This window comes from Mobula birostris, chromosome 6, assembly GCF_030028105.1.
Source record: "Mobula birostris isolate sMobBir1 chromosome 6, sMobBir1.hap1, whole genome shotgun sequence".
Taxonomy (NCBI): Eukaryota; Metazoa; Chordata; class Chondrichthyes; order Myliobatiformes; family Myliobatidae; genus Mobula; species Mobula birostris.
The window spans coordinates 163,526,930-163,545,869 of NC_092375.1; the positions used below are offsets into that span (position 1 = coordinate 163,526,930).

An 18,940-nucleotide genomic window follows, 5' to 3' on the forward strand; every position below is an offset into this window, starting at 1 on the left:
AGTTATGCTTATGTTTGTCTACCATAGTTTACATTGTCAACTTCATAACTTAATTTTGTTACTTAGTACCTATCAATGCATGTTTTTTTCTTCCCAATATATACTGATTATTTTCAAGGCAGCCACTTCTACATCACCCATATTCATTATCAAAGGTATTACCACCTCAATGGAAATATCCATCACTATCAATTCATCGAAATAGCTCGTTCAAGCTGTATTGCCATACCCACCAAATAACACACCAAATATAAAATAAATAAATAACCTCAGAAACAAGTTTATTGTGTTTTGAGATGATACATCAGGTGCTCATTATTTAGAGCTACAAAGTTTTAAATGAAATCTCTTCATTACAAATTGACAAAAGGTAAAACGGATTCACAACAGCATGTACCACATGATCAGAAATGGAACTGAGTCTAATACGAATGCCAAAATTCTAATAATCTACAGCTATCATAGATTTCATACAGATAATGGATTAGGCTAAAATGCACCATTATATTTGGTTGACTTGAGGAACATTTTCCTTATTACATCACAAAATACATTTTCATATCTCAAAGAAGCAGACTTGCAAGTAGGCATTTAAACATAACTAATCTACTGCTACAAAGATCTACTTCAATAGCATTTACCTTTTACAGGGTCTTGTCCCAATCTTCAAAAGATAAAAGCAGAGATTAGAATCAGTATAACATATACACAGAAGTCCATATTGTAAAGGCTATAAAGAATTGTTGCACATTGTAAATAATGCCTCCTGCTCCTTTTTCACAGCACAGGAAGTGATGTAACTTATGTTGCGTATCTCTTGGTCCACTGTCTGGCTATCCTGTCATGTTCTGCTCTGTTGGTCAAATATTGGGTTGCTATGCTCCCAACTAGAGGATCCGCTGTCAAACAAAAAAAATGATTGAATGAGCCAAAGGAAAAAAATCGATAATGTTCTATGCACATCTCTACCAATCCCCTCATTCTCCATTTATTGTTTCTTCCCATGAAACATATTCATAAAATGAATTCCAATCAATTTAGCATTGTATTATAATGATCATTAGTATTATTTTAAAAAGCAATGAGAATTTCATGTTATCAAACTTCCTAAAGGAATAGTGCTATAAAAGCATTATAATTTTGCCAGTTCTCGTCATGACATTATTTCTAAAGATGCATTCCTACAAAGAGTGTCTTGTCTTCTTTCTTTACATTATATACAGCACCATGAATTCTACCATGATTTTTTTTCTTCCACAGGGAGTAAATATAAAACATAACATTGCAATTTTTGATATACAGGTAACTCCCATATTGAATAACAGTGCAAAATAAACAAATCAAAAAGTGAAAGAAACATTACATTTTGTCAATTTTTACTTTTGGTCAGTTTATACTGTGGGCAATAAGATTTGAGTAAGTCATCACCATGTTTATAGGGTTGGCAGACACAGCCAAATTCTTTCTTTACCACAACCTCTTCTGTCAAAGGACAAGTAAACAGATGTTTCAGAGTGCAACTCTGCCCTGCTCTTCATTTGCAAGGCATTTTCTCTGCTATGCTGCACTATGGGGAGCCCAGGTAGCCATAACCAGCTGCTTACAGTAACCTCTTAGCCTTTCACAGTCCACAGTCGCTGCCCTTCAGCCCAGTAACTCCCCAAACTCTCTCTTCACAGGCTTTCTCACATGAATCCAGATCCTCAAAGCTGATTCCTCTTAACCCTTATCTAGTCTGCGAGCCTTGTTCTCCGCCTCCACCACACACCCATCCTGCCTCCCTCCCCCTATTATCCTGAGTCTAATTTTGACCTCATTGGTTAAATAATGGCATTAGGTCACTTTGTCATCATTAACTAAATGGGTTAATAAGAGAAAAACATCACATCAGAATAGATCTCATACATCTCCAGTAGTAAGAGGGCATTCCATGGGAAATGGGGGAGGGGGGTTCATGTTATGAAAAATTACGATATAGATTATTTTCTAGGAACACAACCCCTCCATAATGCAGGAGTTGCCAGTACTTGCATCAGATGAGCCATCATATAGTTTCAATTCCTATAAAATGGCTCCTGCCACTTCAAAACTACAAAAACAAAGTCAAATCAGTTCCTAAAATTCTTTACTTGACCCTTTCTCTTCTCTAATTGTTAATTTACATCAGACCCCTGATCTCCAGTTTTAAGGGATGACAGAAAAACACAATGGCAAGCTTCCAGCAATCAATGGCCTATCTAGTTCTTCCGAAGAGTTCTCATCTGACAACAGAGACAGATCAGTATTCACATTGAAAACAGAACCAAGTAACTGACAAAGGTGCAATATAAATCTCAATTCTATTTTGACATTTTGATTTACTCAGGTCATACACGGCTTTGAACTCAACAGCAGGCCAAGCAGCTATTTCTTACAAATACAGATCAATGGCTTAATACTACATATTAGCAGAGTTTAAGATTGTTCAGAATCGGAATCTTACTTCAAATGTCTTCTTCTATCGATCGGCATGAATAAACAGGCCAAAAATGTCTAAACAACTTAAAAATGTAACTAATGATGGTGAAGCCAAAGTAAAAGGGAAATTTGTAGAAGACCTTCAGCCACTAATGGCGAATAGTGAGTTTATAATCATATTGAATTAAATGTTTCTAATCTGGAAGATAATTAATTAACTTAATCAAAATGTGTATACTCAGTAAGTACAGACCCTGGGGTGGCAAACTGCATGGAACAGCTACTAGTACAGTTCAATAGGATATTGCTTACAACATAGCCAAATGCATCCAGAGCAACAACAAAAATGCTAACATCACTATGTTATAGATCTGGCCAGAAGAAAAACTGGTAAAATTCAAAAAGATTTGTATCAAGAAACGTTGTTGCAGAATCCTTGGGAGGCTAAAATAAAGACAGAAAATGCTAAAAATGCTCTTTGACTTAAATATTGGCCCTGTTTCTCTCCCACAGATGCAAATTAACCTGCTGGGTATTTCTAGCAATTTCCATTTTTATTTTAGACCTGCAGGTTTTTTTTAAATCTTCATTTTTTTAAAAAAATCTTCATTTAAAAAAAATTTTTTTTTTTTGGATCACTGTATCTTTAGTCATCTTGACCATGTGAATCATGATTTCCCCATGTTATCCTGACAATAGCATTTCTGAATGTCCAAATACCTTGAAATCAGGGACTCCGAAAATAGACATCTCATTCTCCACCCTGTTAGAATAAGTACCTAATTTGCCAAATGTCTGTATGAAAAAGCTCTTTAAGTGGCTACTAATAAACAAAAATAGAACTTAAAACAATAAAACTAATTTGCATTGATGGACTGGATGATTTTCTATACTAATACTCTTATTATTAACACTCTAAGGCAATTTTATTTCTCTAAGACCACAAGATATATGAGCAGAATTAGACCATTTGGCCTATTGAGTTTGCTCTGCCATTTCTTCATGGCTGATCCATTTTCCCTCAGCCTCCACTTTTTTTTTTAAAAAAGCCATTACCAGAAACCCAGAGTATAAAAAGAGCGTGTTAAACAGGACTCAGAGTCAGAGTATAGATGGAACATGAGAAAGTGAATTTAGAAACATAGAAAACATACAGCACAATACAGGCCCTTCGGCCCACAAAGCTGTGCCAAACATGTCCCTACCTTAGAACTACTTAGGCTTTTTTAATTAGGGAATTCAGTTTAGAGAGTTTTATTTATTTTCATACTGTTAAAACTGTTGGTGATTATGGATTTGGTGCACTAACTAGAAAAGCACTATGTAATTTAAATGGTGAGATATGATGAGTGACATTGATGTTCAATGTATGTTTGCATACAAATTTCTGAAACCAAAATGCAGATGAAGCAGGCAATTAGAAAAGCAATTAGTTGGGCAGACTTTATTTTGACAACATGCGAATATACAACTAAAATTCTTATCGCAGTTGCAAGTCTGCACCTTGATTACTGCGCAGAGTTTTGGTTCCCCTCAAATAACTATCTATGCACTTGCCTTAGAGAAATTAGAGCAAAGATTCACTAGAATGTTCCCAGGAAGGGATCATATTCACCAGAGTTTAGAAGAATGTGAGAAGACCTCAATGAAACTATAAAAATTCTAACAGTCTCGGACCGTTCGAATAATGGAAGGATGTTTCCCCTGGCTGAAGAGTATTGAACCAAATGTCAGTCTCAAATTAAGGGGACAGGATGAGACGAGGAGAAATTCCTTCACTTTAAGGATGATGAATATTTAGAACTCTCTGCTCCAGAGAGCTTTCAAGGCTCAGTTGCTGAGTTCATTCAAAATAGATGAACAGTTTTCTGGACATGACAGTGTAGGAAGATGGTACTGAGGTAGATCATTCTTTATCTGAACGAATGGTAGAACAGACACAAAAGGTCAAATCGTTTACTCCTGCTCCTACTTCTCAAGTTCTTATGATACAGACACTGAAGCAAACTGTGTGCATGCAGCATCAGAACACTGGATTTGATAAAATAGAAAAAACAAGACAAATATGCTAATGACTTTTGCTTTTATTCCTTCTCTTCTAATGTCAAGATGGAAGAGTATCATAGAAAAGAAAGAATGCAAAAAGGTGCAACACAAATAGAACTTGGTATAAACAAAGATTCACAGCATGAATCCTATGGATCGGGACTGAAAGCTAGAAGTGATTGGCAGTTAATGTATCACAAACAAAAGAACGGGTGAGGTTTTCAGCAGGAAATTACTTAAAACAGAGGCAGACCTAGTATAGAAAAATAAATTTCTTTAGTCATTTTCTTGAAACCTCTGCAATACTGGCAAGGCCAATATTTATTGCCAGCAACAATTGTCCTTGATAGGATGATGGCAAATAGTCTGTCTGGTGAAGGTGCTTTCAAGTGCTTTGGAAGGGGACTCCAGGATTTACAAACCAGTGACAAAGGAGAAATATCAATACAAATCTAATTTAGATTTGGTGGTGAAGCTGCAAGTGATAATTTGTTCTTATTTGTCTGGTTCTTATTTGACAAGTGCCTTTACTCTTCTTGAATGTGGCAACCATGGGTTTCAAACAATAATTACATTCTATGTTCAGAAGGTTTTCTTGGGTTCGCGTAGTTTGAATAAAGCTAAGGAAGTTGCCAAAAGGAGGAAGTAAATAGGTTAGGAATTTGTAGTACAAAGCAAAGATATTGGTTCATTCTTGCTAATATTTACTGGGGGGAAAACTAATGATCTAGTATTTGGACATTGGACAAGTGGTCCAATAATTTAAAAAGCAAATGGAACAAATGATGTGATGTTGTCATTGATTAGGATAACAACAGCACCAATGTGTAAACTAACTGTAAGAAAATGTCTTAAAAAGGACACCAATTAAATAACAATGTCTGAACAAAACAGAGCTGGCTGTACTGATGTGGAAGAAGGCACTGAAGGCATTTCAATTTACACCTAGACAGATAAAAACCAAACAAGGTTAGCATAATCCCAACTGGCTGGACAATGGAAGCACTGGAGGATGAAGGTCCAATAACCATTCTGAAGGCTGTAACAGGTACAGAGGACGGGAAGGGATGATTTAATTGTTGGGCCGAAATGTGATTCAAACACAGTTCTGAAAGTGACAGTTTAAATTTTAGAGATGGCGCTATATTAGGATTGTGGGAAAAGGGAAAGTTAGCAAAACATTAAGTTTGTTGCTTTGGGACACCTTGAAGTTGAAAAGGTCCCATGTAGGTAATCGAATATAGACATCACATTGGATACAAACCTATGTTTATACATCTCAATGCAGAACCAATGAAAATGACAATACAATTATGGATTGGAAAAAGGTGGCCTCAAATGCAACAGCCTGAATCAAGCGTTGTGACATTGCCTTGAGCTTGGTACCAATCAGTAAAGGAGTCGTGGCATGCTGAAAACAGAAAAGTCTTTACCCAAGTATCAAATCTTAATTAAACTTAATAAACAAGGATTATTCATAGCTTGTAAACAAGAGTTACAAATAGAATTCACTAAAAAACAAGTTAAAAGCAAAACCAAATTAAAAGGAGGAAAGAAGAAATTTGAAAATCAAAATGACAGGCTAAACAAATGACAAAACCACAACAAATGGAAAGAGCTCACCAATTGTTGCTAATAAGAAGATGCTGGCATAGCATATTCCATGGTAAATATTGATGTAGTTTTCTTATAAAACTTCACAAGACTTGTAACTTCAAAACCATAACACAAATGCATATAAGCAAGACAAAGAACATAGTACAGCACAGTACAGGTCCTTCGGCCCACAATGTCATGCCAACCTTTAAACCCTGCCTCCCATATAAGCCCCCACCTTAAATTTCTCCATATTCCTGTCTAGTAGTCTCGTAAATTTCACTAGTGTATCTTCCTCCACCACTGACTCAAGCAATGCATTCCACACACAAACCACTCTCTGAGTAAAAAAAACCTTCCTCTGGTATCCCCCTTGAACTTCCCACCCATTAGCTTAAAGCCATGTGCTCTTGTATTGAGCAGTGGTGCCCTGGGGAAGAGTTGCCGGCTATCCACTCTATCTATTCCTAATAGCTTGTATACCTCTATCACGTCACCTCTCATCCTCCTCCTCTCCAAAGAGTAAAGCCCTAGCTCCCTTGATCTCTGATCATAATGCATACTCTCTAAACCAGGCAGCATCCTGTTAAATCTCCTCTTTACCCTTTCCAATGCTTCCACATCCGAGCTGCATCATTACATTGCGACTCTTAAACTCTATCCCTCGACTTATGAAAGCTAACACCCCATAAGCTTTCTTAACTACTCTATGTACCTGTGAGGCAACTTTCAGGGATCTGTGGACATGTACCCCCAGATCCCTCTGCTCCTCCACACTACCAAGTATCTTGTCATTTACTTTGTACTATGCCTTGGAGTTTGTCCTTCCAAAGTGTACCACCTCACACTTCTCCGGGTTGAACTCCATCTGCCACTTCTCAGTCCACTTCTGCATCCTATCAATGTCTCTCTGCAATCTCTGACAATCCTCTACACTATTCACAACACCACCAACCTTTGTGCTGTCTGCAAACTTGCCAACCCACCCTTCTACCCCCACATCCAAGTTGTTAATAAAAATCACGAAAAGTAGGGGTCCCAGAACCAATCCTTGTGGGATACCACTAGTCACAACCCTCCAATCCGAATGTACTGCCACTCCACCACTACCCTCTGCTTTCTGCAGGCAAGCCAATTCTGAATCCACCTGACCAAGCTTCCCTGGATCCCATGCCTTCTGACTTTCTGAATAAGCCTACTGTGTGGAACCTTGTCAAATGCCTTACTAAAATCCATGTAGATCACATCCACTGTACTCCTCATCTATATGATCTATATGCCTGGTCACCTCCTCAAAGAATTCTAGCACAGGGGTCCCCAACCTTTTTTGCATTGCGGACCGGCCGACCCGGGGGGGGGTAGGGTTGCCAATGGACAAGAGTAGCAGTCAAATACGTTGTGTTTACCCCGAGAAAGACTAACAATGACCATGACGCCTTGCGCGGGCACCAGTGTGCATGCGTGTACCTCCCAATTTTTTTCTACAAATCCTTTTCGGCGATTCTGTTCGGTGGGGGGGGGGGGGGTGTTATTCACGACCGAAATATCGGTGATAAGAGGCTAATACACTCAATTTCGTTTCTAAAAGGGTTTATCTAACGAATTTAATACTAAACACACAGCGCATATTTTTCTCGCATGAGTATAGTGAAAGTCAATTATCAGGAGAGCTTGAAGTACGTGTTGAATGAACCTTCAGTAGAAGTGGTAGAGGCAGGTTCGATATTATTATTTAAAGAAAAATTGGATAGGTATATGGACAGGAAAGGACTGGAGGGTTATGGGCTGAGTGCAGGTCAGTGGGGCTAGGTGAGAGTAGCGTTCGGCACGGACTAGAAGGGCAGAGGTGGCCCGTTTCCGTGCTGTAATTGTTATATGGTTATATAAGTCAATAGCATAACATTTTAAGTAACGTTTGGATATTAAACACACAGTACATATTTTCCCTGTATGAACATATAAAATCATTGCAACACACCAATATTGCTGAATCAGTGGGAGCCCTGGGCTTGTTTCCCTGCAACAAGACGGTCCTATCGAGGGGTAATGGGAGACAGCGATACTCGAAGGGGGTTCCTTATGTCCAGTCTATTCCGCAATTTAGTTTTCTTCATTCATTGCAGAGATATGTTGGAAATGGAAGCAACGTTTTCAGTGCTTTCGTGGCCATCTCAGGATATTTAGCCTTGACTTTGATCCAGAATACCGGCAGAGATGTTATGTCAAACATACTTTTCAGCCCGTCGTCATTTGCAAGCTCAAGGAGTTAATCTCCTTCCTGCGCTGACATGGATGACGCGTGCACGCGTAATGACCTTGCGTGCGTTCAGGCTCAACAGTGGGCATGACAAGGAATGAGGCAAGGTGCACCTGACTCATATCGCCAAATCATATTGTTTCCTCGCGGCCCGGTAGCACATGCTCTGCGGCCCGGTGGTTGGGCACCGCTGCTCTAGCAGGCTGTTAGACACGATCTGCCCTACACACGATCAGACCATGATTCTCTAAATGCCTATAGATCCTATCTCTAAGAATCTTTTCCAACAGCTTTCCCACCACAGATGTAAGGCTCTCTGGTCTATAATCCAGACAACTCCTACTACTTTTTTTGAACAAGGGGACAACATTTGCCTCCCTCCAGTCCTCCGGTACCATTCCCATGGACAACAAGGACATAAAGATCCTAGCCAGAGGCTCAGCAATCTCTTCCCTTGCCTCATGGAGCAGCCTGGGGAATATTCCGTCAGGCCCCCGGGACTTATCTGTCTTAATGTATTTTAACAACTCCAACACCTCCTCTCCCTTAATATCAACATACTCCAGAACATCAACCTCACTCATATTGTCCTCACCATCATCAAGTTCCCTCTCATTGGTGAATACCGAAGAGAAGTACTCACTGAGGACCTCACTCACTTCCACAGCCTCCAGGCACATCTTCCCACCTTTATCTCTAATCGGTCCTACCTTCACTCCTGTCATCCTTTTTTTCTTCACATAATTGAAGAATGCCTTGGGGTTTTCCTTTACCCTACTCGCCAAGGCCTTCTCATGCCCCCCTTCTTGCTTTCCTCAGCCCCTTCTTAAGCTCCTTTCTTGCTACCCTATATTCCTCAATAGACCCATCTGATCCTTGCTTCCTAAACCTCATGTATGCTGCCTTCTTCTATCTGACTAGATTTTCCACCTCACTTGTCACCCATGGTTCCTTCACCTTCCCATTCTTTATCTTCCTCACCGGGACAAATTTATCCCTAACATCCTGCAAGAGATCCCTAAACATCAATAACATGTCCATAGTACATTTCCCTGCAAGAACATCATCCCAATTCACACCCGCAAGTTCTAGCCTTATAGCCTCATAATTTGCCCTTCCCCAATTAAAAACTTCCCTGTCCTCTCTGATTCTATCCTTTTCCATGATAATGCTGAAGGCCAGGGAGTGGTGGCCACTGTCCCCCAGATGCTCACCCACTGAGAGATCTGTGACCTGACCCAGTTTGTTACCTAAGAGTAGATCTAGTATGGCATTTCCCCCAGTCAGCCTGTCAACATACTGTGACAGGAATCCGTCCTGGACACACTTAACAAACTCTGCCCCGTCTAAACCATTGGAACTAATCAGGTGCCAATCAACATTAGGGAAGTTAAAGTCACCCATGATAACAACCCTGTTATTTTTGCACCTTTCTAAAATCTGCCTCCCAATCTGCTCCTCGGTATCTCTGCTGCTACCAGGGGGCCTATAGAATCTTTCCAAATAGAGTAACTGTTCCCCTCCTGTTCCTGACTTCCGCCCATACTGACTCAAAAGAGGATCCTGCTACATTACCCACCCTTCCTATAGCTGTAATAGTATCCCTGACCAGTAATGCCACCCCTCCTCCCTTTTCCCCACCTCTCTATCCCTTTTAAAGCACTGAAATCCAGGAATATTGAGAATCCATTCCTGCCCTGGTGCCAGACAAGTCTCTGTAATGGCCACTACATCATAATTCCATGTATGTATCTAAACTCCCAGTACATCACCTTTGTTCTTGATGCTTCTTGCATTGAAGTACACGCACTTTAGCCCTTCTACCTTACTACCCTTACACCCTTTATTCTGCTTTCTTTCCTCAAAGCCTCTTTATATGTTAGATCTGGCTTTACTCCATGCACTTCTTCCACTGCTCTATCGCTCCGGGTCCCATCCCCCTTGTAAATTAGTTTAAACCCTCCCAAATCAAAGAAATTATTACAAAATTAAGTACAAGATTCTTTATGTCTATACCATGGAGGAAAGCACACAAAGTGATGACTTTGCAAGTCTGTAACTATAAAGTCTTTTACATTGCTATAAAGATCAACACCACTTCATCATCAATAAAATATGTGGATAAAATCCAAGAATTCAGCCTCAGAAGCTTGGAGAAAATATCTTCAATTTACATATAACAATACATCAAAAAAATATGACCTCACTTTAAATCTTAAACCAAAAGATGCCAATTAGAAGAGGTTCCAAGAGTTTTTCCTTTAAGTAACATTTTTTCATTTGGTCATATGCAATGCGAATCCAATCTATACTCATACGTTAAGAAAAATAGTTGAATTTATCAACATAAATTTATTGCAATAAAATTCCAAATATTCTTCATGAAGCAGTTAACAGAAGTCCAAATTACTGATTTTACTTTTCTATAAGACCAACAAAATAATTTATTTTGAGCCATGCAACATCACGCGTTGATACACATTTCAGATTTGCCTTGCATTTCCTAATAAAAGGTTTTACTTTGTTGTGAGTTTTTACATATTTTGCTGCAATGACAACATTCTAGACAAAGTCTGTAATATTCATTACTCTTAGTACTGCACATTACAAAGTTTGCAAAAGAACTTCTATTACCTATCCAATTCAAAAGGTACATTCATTGTAAAACATACTCACCTATTTGGGATTTAACCACAGAATGTATTACTGTGTAGTATCTTAGACCAAAACTCTAGGAAATTCTGACTTTCATGGACTCAAACGTTTGGATCCAAGTCTGATGCAAACTATCACATAAATGCAAAAACCGTAATACTACTATCTAGATTGCCTATGGCAACAATTAGATCAGCCAACTGCAACTCCTTCAAAACTCTGTAATCTCTGTACCCCAAGCACCTCAATTTTTTAAATGAAAGAATACAGTTGCACTCCCATGTCTACAGGATTGTAGTACACACTTGTGATCACTTAATAGTTTGGGAACATTTATGAAGCAGACATTGACATTTAAATTTCTTCACTAAAAACAGTGCAGGGATTGCAATTCTAACTGAGTACTCATTAACACCACTGACTAGATCCAAGCCTATACCGTCATAGTGTTTTTAAAAAATTATTCTATATGGTGAATAACAAACAGAGACCAAGCAGAACTATGCAAGATGACGACGAGATTATCAGAAAAGAAGAAAATTGATGAAACAAGTAAGCAAGTGAAAGAAGGACAAACTGAAGGGCAGGAATTTAATATGTAGCAAAACTTCAAACAGTGGCATCATTTCACATCATGTTTTCAATACCATTGCAATCATTTTACTTTTATATTATAGCTGTACCACCTTTGCCAATGGACAACCACTCCCAGATAGCTGGCTGAAAGCATACTAAGCAATTAGTATTTGCAATTTATACAAATGAGGAAGGCAATTAGTTTAAAGCTTTTGAAAAAGACAGTAATAAAAATTACATTTGGATATCTTTTTTAAATTGACTCCAATGTCAGTAGACAACTAAGCATAACAGTGTATACTAAAGTTTCTGAAAGCATGTTGCCAAGCTCAACAGATAAAGGCAAATGATTAAGGTTCAAGTTTAATAATCCAGTCAACAGCCAACACAAGTTTTAACATTTAATTTAAAAATTAATAATGCACAAGATGTACAGAATCTCAAATGATTTAGGTGTGAAGAGTCATCCCTCAGATTCTTTGGGACATCATTTACTTACCTGGGTTACAGTCTGTCAGAAGTGAGCAAATAGAAAGTAGAACCTTTGAAATGGTCAGAGCTGGACTCCAGTTGTCTTTCAGAATATCCAGACAGATTACTCCCTGACTGTTGATATTGCAGTGATAGATTCGGGTCCGGAATGTTACCTAAAGGTAGCAGGCAAGAACAGTTGTTTTTAGCATCACATAATTCAATATTTTCATCAACAGCAACAAAGATTATATGCAAGTAATGCCATAAACTAGTCCAAATCAAAAGAATGGTAAAATTAGCAACAGAAGTAACAGAAAGGAGAGCTTGTTGAAAAAGGAAATTAAAAAAGATAAAATACAGTGGCAGTACTCTTAAATTCAAGAATATTTAAATCTCACAATGCCAATTGAGATAATATAACAAATTCTATACACCCTATCCTCATTACATGCGTCTTCAGACAATGTGGATTCACAGTTATGCGAGGTACCTATTTCTACCAACATCTCCTTATATGCGTCCAAAACTCACAGTTATACAAGGAACACTGCTTTCCCGCCAATACAAGTCACGTATGCACACCTCACAGTCTCACTCCCGCCAGTCTCGCATTGATTTTGGCAATGTGTGGATGCGCGAACTTGCGCTCTTAAACTTTTGTTGGTTTTACCTATGGTGCAGTGATTTTGTGCTTGAAATATTTAACTATACCTCCTAAGCGTCCGATGTCATGTCCTGAGCCATCAGCCCAGCAGCAGAGAACCACTTTTTAACACTTGAAAAAATGTTGGAAATCATAAGCGCGGCATCAGCTGAAGGTAACACAGTTCTGGGATGCTACTGCCGGGAACAGAATCTTGCCTTTAAAGTTCTTTTGTTGCTTGACAATGCGCTAGCCCATCCTAAACATTTGGACAGCATTCATCCTAACATAACAGTGCATTTCCTGCCGCCTAACACAATATCGCTGATTCAACCACTCGACCACGGTGTGATCCACATTCAAGGCGTACGTATTTTTTTTACGGCGAACTATGTCTCAGATGCTGCAAGCAACAGACGATTTTGAAAATCCTGGGAGTTTACCAATGGTAGGGAATGGTGGAAGTCAAAACACTTGGCACAAATGGCGATGGACATGGACCCAAGTTTAGAACGGAGTCGGCATTTCAGTCGTTCCCTGCCATCAACTCCTCTTCCTTACAAGTAAATTTATGCTGAAAAACAAAATGCTGCCAAGCAAACAACCCTTACCACTTTCTTCAAATCGGTGTCATCTCCTGCTGCCAGCAGTTCTAAGAGTTCTGTGAGTCTTCCTTCACCCCTTGCTGTGCTTGATATGATCCCGACGACCACAACCATGCACCTTATCCATGTAAGGCTACCCAACAACACAACAACCACTCATCGCCCGGAGTGAACACACCTGCCACTGTTGGTAAGTACACCCTAGGATGTTAACTTTCTATGATTTATTACATTGAATATTATCTTAAATTGATGAAATATAATATAAATATTGTCTGGTGGTACTGCTTTTGTGTCGTATTGGTATGAAAATGTGAATAAGTTACAGATAAAACATATTTAGGAAGTCCTCTGGAACGCATCCCTATTTTCTCCATTTAAATAATTATTCACATTATTGGATTTCATATATCCCTCGCATATAATGAGGATAGGGTATACTTATTTGATTAGGAATGTAATTTCAACATGCAAAATGGACTGTAGCATGACCACCATCCCACGGAAATGGAAATAGAAACTAATGGAAACAGAGTATTTCTGGAGAATCCAGACAGGTTACAGTGCTTTGTGTATACCAGGCCAGTAGATCAGCATTTCTAGTGAGCAGACTATTGTTAGGGCAAAGGTTCAAGTTTAATTATCATTCAACCATACATGAATACAGCCAAATGAATCAGTGTTCCTCTGGGGCACATATGATTATGATTTCAGAAAAAAAACATACAGTCACAAAGTGAAAAAATATGTAGCCTGTCCTTGAGTTGGCCAGGTTCAGCTTGTTCTTCCACCACTCCAATACCGGGGGAAACGCCGAGCCAATGCTAGGGGGCAGCACTGAAAGAAGGGGCTATTCCCCAACCTGGTACAAAATCCAGCACACAATCAGCTCCAGCATCTCCTTCATCAGTGACCATAATGGGTGATTCCGAAGCACGAGGGCCGTGTCCGTGCAACAAATGAAGCAAGGCAGCTTACCCACCATTGGTCTTGCCAATGCACCAGTGAAACAGACTTACAGTGCTCTACATTACCAATGTCCAACAGGGTCAGGCGATCACAACATAAACATCTAAAACAATCACTCCATGAGCTCAACAAATGTCCACTGAATCCTATTTAAAGCTCATATTTGGGAAACCACAGAAAAGGTACAGCAGAGAAGGAATAATTGGCCCAATGAATGTATACCGACTCTATGAAAGAGGTCCTGAACTCCCACAATTCTATAAATGCTTCCTTTTTAGATATTGATCCGATCCAATTCACTTTTGAATGTTACAATTGAAACTGCTTCCACTACTACCTATGGCAGTGTTTTCCAAATCCTAACTGTTGTGTAAAAAGTTCTTCCTCATGGTACTTCTGATTCTCTTGTCAGTTATACTCCCGTGCACCCAAACTCTTGACCCATCTGCCAACAAATATATTTCTCTGCACGACATATGTCGGTGATGCAAAATCTGATTCTGATTCTCAGAACACCTCATTATTTGTAAACATCTCTTGTCAGACCACTCAAGCACCAATCCCTGGGAAATTCCACTGAATTTCTCTCAGATCCAGAAATCTTGTCACTCCTACTCCTACTGCCTGTAACTTGGAAATTTTATCTATCCCTGCTGTTTCAGCCCCTAAATTCAAGGGATGCATTCTTGATTTCAAGATTATTATGTATCTGCTCCTCAAATGCCAAGTCCATGACATCACATCAACCTCATTTCCTCAACTGACTCTCTTAATTCATCAATAAACAAATTTTTGGTGGTTTTCTCTCATCAATCCATACTTATTCAAGTAAGCACTAATTATTTCCTCATTTCAGGAACTTCCCCATTGAGATTAAACAGAATACACTGTGAATTACTGATGGATTACTTGTATCTTTTCTTTGAACAAAAAAGTGATATTTCTTCAACCATTGCAAAAACTCTCAGCTCTATTCATCTGTAGTAATTCCCACTGCAATGAAGCTTTTAGCTATGCTCAGATCACCTATATTGTCACAATAGAAGCTTGTCGCCCCAAAAAGGAGATGAGTAAAGGGGAAAAAGTGGAAAACTGTATAGAATTTGCAAAGAAAATCAACACAAGATTGTAAGCAATTATCCTTTAGAAGGTTCTTTCTTTTTCACTGAAGTAGCATCAATCTCAAAATAATTTTGAAGACTCAAGAAACTTCTCTCACTCACAAAAAAACTACAATTAACTCCAAAATTGTTTTTGCCTATTAAAAACAGGAAGAAATATGGACAAATAAAAACCTTAGTGATATAATGGTAAATTTGGTTCAAGCAATTAGCACAAATTCTAGCTTTTTATTTCTTTCACTGCCTGCTTATGTTTGGATAGTGGCTTATTTTTAAATTTGTTCTTCAAATTTATGAAATTGTAAATATAAGTTTCAGTGATTTAATGGATTCCATTAAATCCAATTATGAAACATGAGAAAAGACATCCACTTAAGCAGAGTATTTCCAAGCATCATAATTTTATTTTCCGCAATTTGTATCCAAACTGCAGAGACTGAGTAAGTTATGTCAACCATACTTTGGAAAGTGTTAATCCATTTCAGAATTATAAACTTTAAAAAATGAGTCTAGGTTTGCAACAGATGGAACAGTCTGAAGTTCCCTGAACCTCAGAGATATGCTGTTATCAAAAAATACATTGATCTGTGCCAAATTTATTAATTAATATTAAAATTTCAGATGTATGAATTTTTGAATGATTGCAAACATACTGCCTGCGATATCTAAGTACTTGGCACAGGCTCAAAACAATTTCATATTATATTTTAAAAATTCAGGCAGAATTTCATTAGATCAGTGTAGGGCAACCTGCTCACCATTTGTAAGTGGATACAGTTCATGAGGTACTACAGCTTACCTTTGGTGGTTTGAATGGATAATCAGATGAGAAAGTGATGTCCAGAAAAAAAACTCCTCCCTCATAAACTGAACCAGGGGGGCCTAAAATGGTGGATCGCCACTCGTATATATTATCACCTTTTGGACCAGCACTGAAATAAATTCATTAAAAATATGTTAAAACATATCATTTGCAACATTTAATCACCTAATTTGTAGTTATCAGGTCCCAAGCACATTTAACATTTGAATACAAGTTTTAAATGTTTCAGTTACGAAACAGTATCATCCACCTTGATGCGACTGCTCAAGTCTCTTCCTACAAAAATGCTTTTCATCCTCTTTTCAGCTTCATATCCCAATACCTTAATGTCCCATACACCCAACATTTTCATAAATTCCAAATTTTACTGAATCCTATTCAACCCCTGCACCAGTCTCTTAAATTCTATGGCCTTGCTGACCAATTTTGCAAGCCTCTGGTCATGCAATACACTCATGTTTTAATCCTTTTCAATCAACTCAAAATATTGCATTGCTTCCTCTACATCTGTACATTATGCATGTCCATGACTAAACAAATGTTTATTCCTTATTCCCAATGCATGAGGAAAGATGGTGGGGAACTGCCCTCTTGAACAGCTACAGTCCTGGTGATGATATGCTCATGGTTATGCTAAAATGGGAGCTGATAGATTTTGAAGGGTGATGCACAGGTCTGGCAGGGAGAACCCGATAAACTTACTGAGGATCGCATGTGAAACATTTATAAAATCAGCTGTTGTTACTCTGACAAAAAAGTTCGAAAAAGTGACATAATAAGAAATTTTACATCAATGTTACATTGTACTAACAAGCATTAGTACACCAAGAATGGTCTTTCTCTTATAGTTGAATTATTAATAAGCATATGACCAAGTGTAAATTTCTTGGAAGCATTTTTATATCTCTTATCAGTTATGGAGAGTCAACCTTTTTTGCTCCACGGACCAGTTTAACAATGACAATATTCTTGCGGACCAGCCGATCGGGGGGGGGGGGGGGGGGTGGTAATCATGGTGATAAATCAATAAATCAACTGTAAGTCACTTATCTGTGGCTAATACACTTGATTTCGTTTCTAAAGGGGTTTATCTAACAAATTTAATATTAAATACACAGCACATATTTTCCTCGCATGAATGTAGTGATAAGTCAATTATAACAGTGGTCCCAAACCTCCAGGCCACGAACTGATACATTGCCGTGAAGAATGCAGCGGTACAGCAGTGGCCGGAATGCACCCAGCACCTCTTCAAGAAAAAATTTGAAATAAACAAGCTAATTGATTAGGTGCTGCCCAGCTTGTAAATGTCGGCCCAGATCAGAAGCGACGCAATCAGCAATCGCCTCTGATCTGGGCCGACATTTACTTGCCGGGTGGCACCTAATTAATTGTTGTGTTAAAAAGAAATTAAGAAAATATCCCTATTTTATCCAATCCTGGTAGTTGTAAAACATTACATCCAAAAGACAATTCCTATTTGCATGCCTACCTTGCTACATCTTGAAACATCCTTAAAAAGCTCTCAAAAATCAGAATTAGATTTATTACTACTGACATTGTGAAATTTGTTGTTTTGTGGCAGTACAGTGCAATACATTTAAAAAACTATAAATTACATTTACATAAATAATTGTTCATTGCTTATTTGGGAAATTTCATATATATTCAGAAATACATTTACAGAAATATTCCAATGGTGGAGAGGAAAAAGTTGTTCCTAAAATGTTGAATGTGTGCCTTCAGGTTCCTGCATCTCTTCCTTGATGATAGCAACATGAAGAAAGCATGTCCTGTGTGATGTGAGTCTTTAATGCTGGATACTTCCCTTCTGAGGCATTGTCTTTTGAAGATGGCCTCAATGCTGGAGAGGCCAGTGTCCATGATGGAGCTTACCTAGTTTTCAACTCTCCACAGCCTTTTCCAATCCTGTGCAGTGGCCCCTCCATACCAGTGATGTAAACTGTTAGAATACTCTCCACAGTACATATGTAGAAATTTGTTATTCTTTGGTGACATACTAAATCTCCTCAAACTTCTAATGAAATATAGCTGCAGATGTGCTTTCTTTGTAAATGTAAAATATATTGGGCCCAGCAAAGATGTTCAGAGATGTTGACACCCAGGAACTTGAAACTGTTCACCCTTTCCACTCATGATCCATCAATGAGGACTGGTGCATGTTCCCTCAACTTCTCTTTCCTGAAATCCACAATCAATTTCTCAGTCTTAATGACAATTGGTACAATGTATCTCAATCCTATATGCCTCATCATCATCGAGGTTTCTGCTAACAGAAGAATCTGGCAAAATTATAGATGGTGTTTCAGCTGTGCCTACCCACAGTCATGGGTGTAGAGAGCAGAGCACTGGGCTAAGCACACATCCTTGAGGTGCATGGTGTTGATCATCAGTGAGGAAATGCTATTTCCAATCCGCACTGACAGTGGTCTCCTGATGAGGAAGTCAAGGATTCAATGGCAGAGGGTGGTACAGAGATCAATCTCTGGAGTCAAATTTTTGTTTGGTTCTGCAAATGTTTATCATCACACAGCGATTTTATCACAGATATTGATCGTTATAATGAATGAATACTGCAAAATGGCTGTGCTTTTAAGTTTATTCATGACACATAGTAACTAAACAATTGTAAATTCCACCGCATGTTCAGAAAAACACTGAGCATTCGGAATTCAAAAAGCAACACATCACATGGAT

At 38.5% G+C, this 18,940-nt stretch overlaps 1 protein-coding gene across 3 annotated transcripts in view; it reads right to left on the bottom strand.

The window, feature by feature from the left end:
- Positions 1 to 256: 256 nt before the first annotated feature.
- The window catches only part of ube2e3 (ubiquitin-conjugating enzyme E2E 3 (UBC4/5 homolog, yeast)), a 160,304-nt gene continuing 141,620 nt past the window's right edge, over positions 257 to 18,940 (bottom strand). For all 3 annotated transcript variants that reach the window (XM_072261770.1, XM_072261769.1, XM_072261768.1), the window contains exons 4-6: positions 16,199 to 16,331; positions 12,087 to 12,234; positions 257 to 899 (exon numbers count right to left, since the gene is read on the bottom strand). In XM_072261770.1, the coding sequence (XP_072117871.1) occupies positions 802 to 899; positions 12,087 to 12,234; positions 16,199 to 16,331 (379 nt within the window). In that variant the 3' untranslated portion in view covers positions 257 to 801. The remainder of the gene's footprint in view (positions 900 to 12,086; positions 12,235 to 16,198; positions 16,332 to 18,940) is intronic.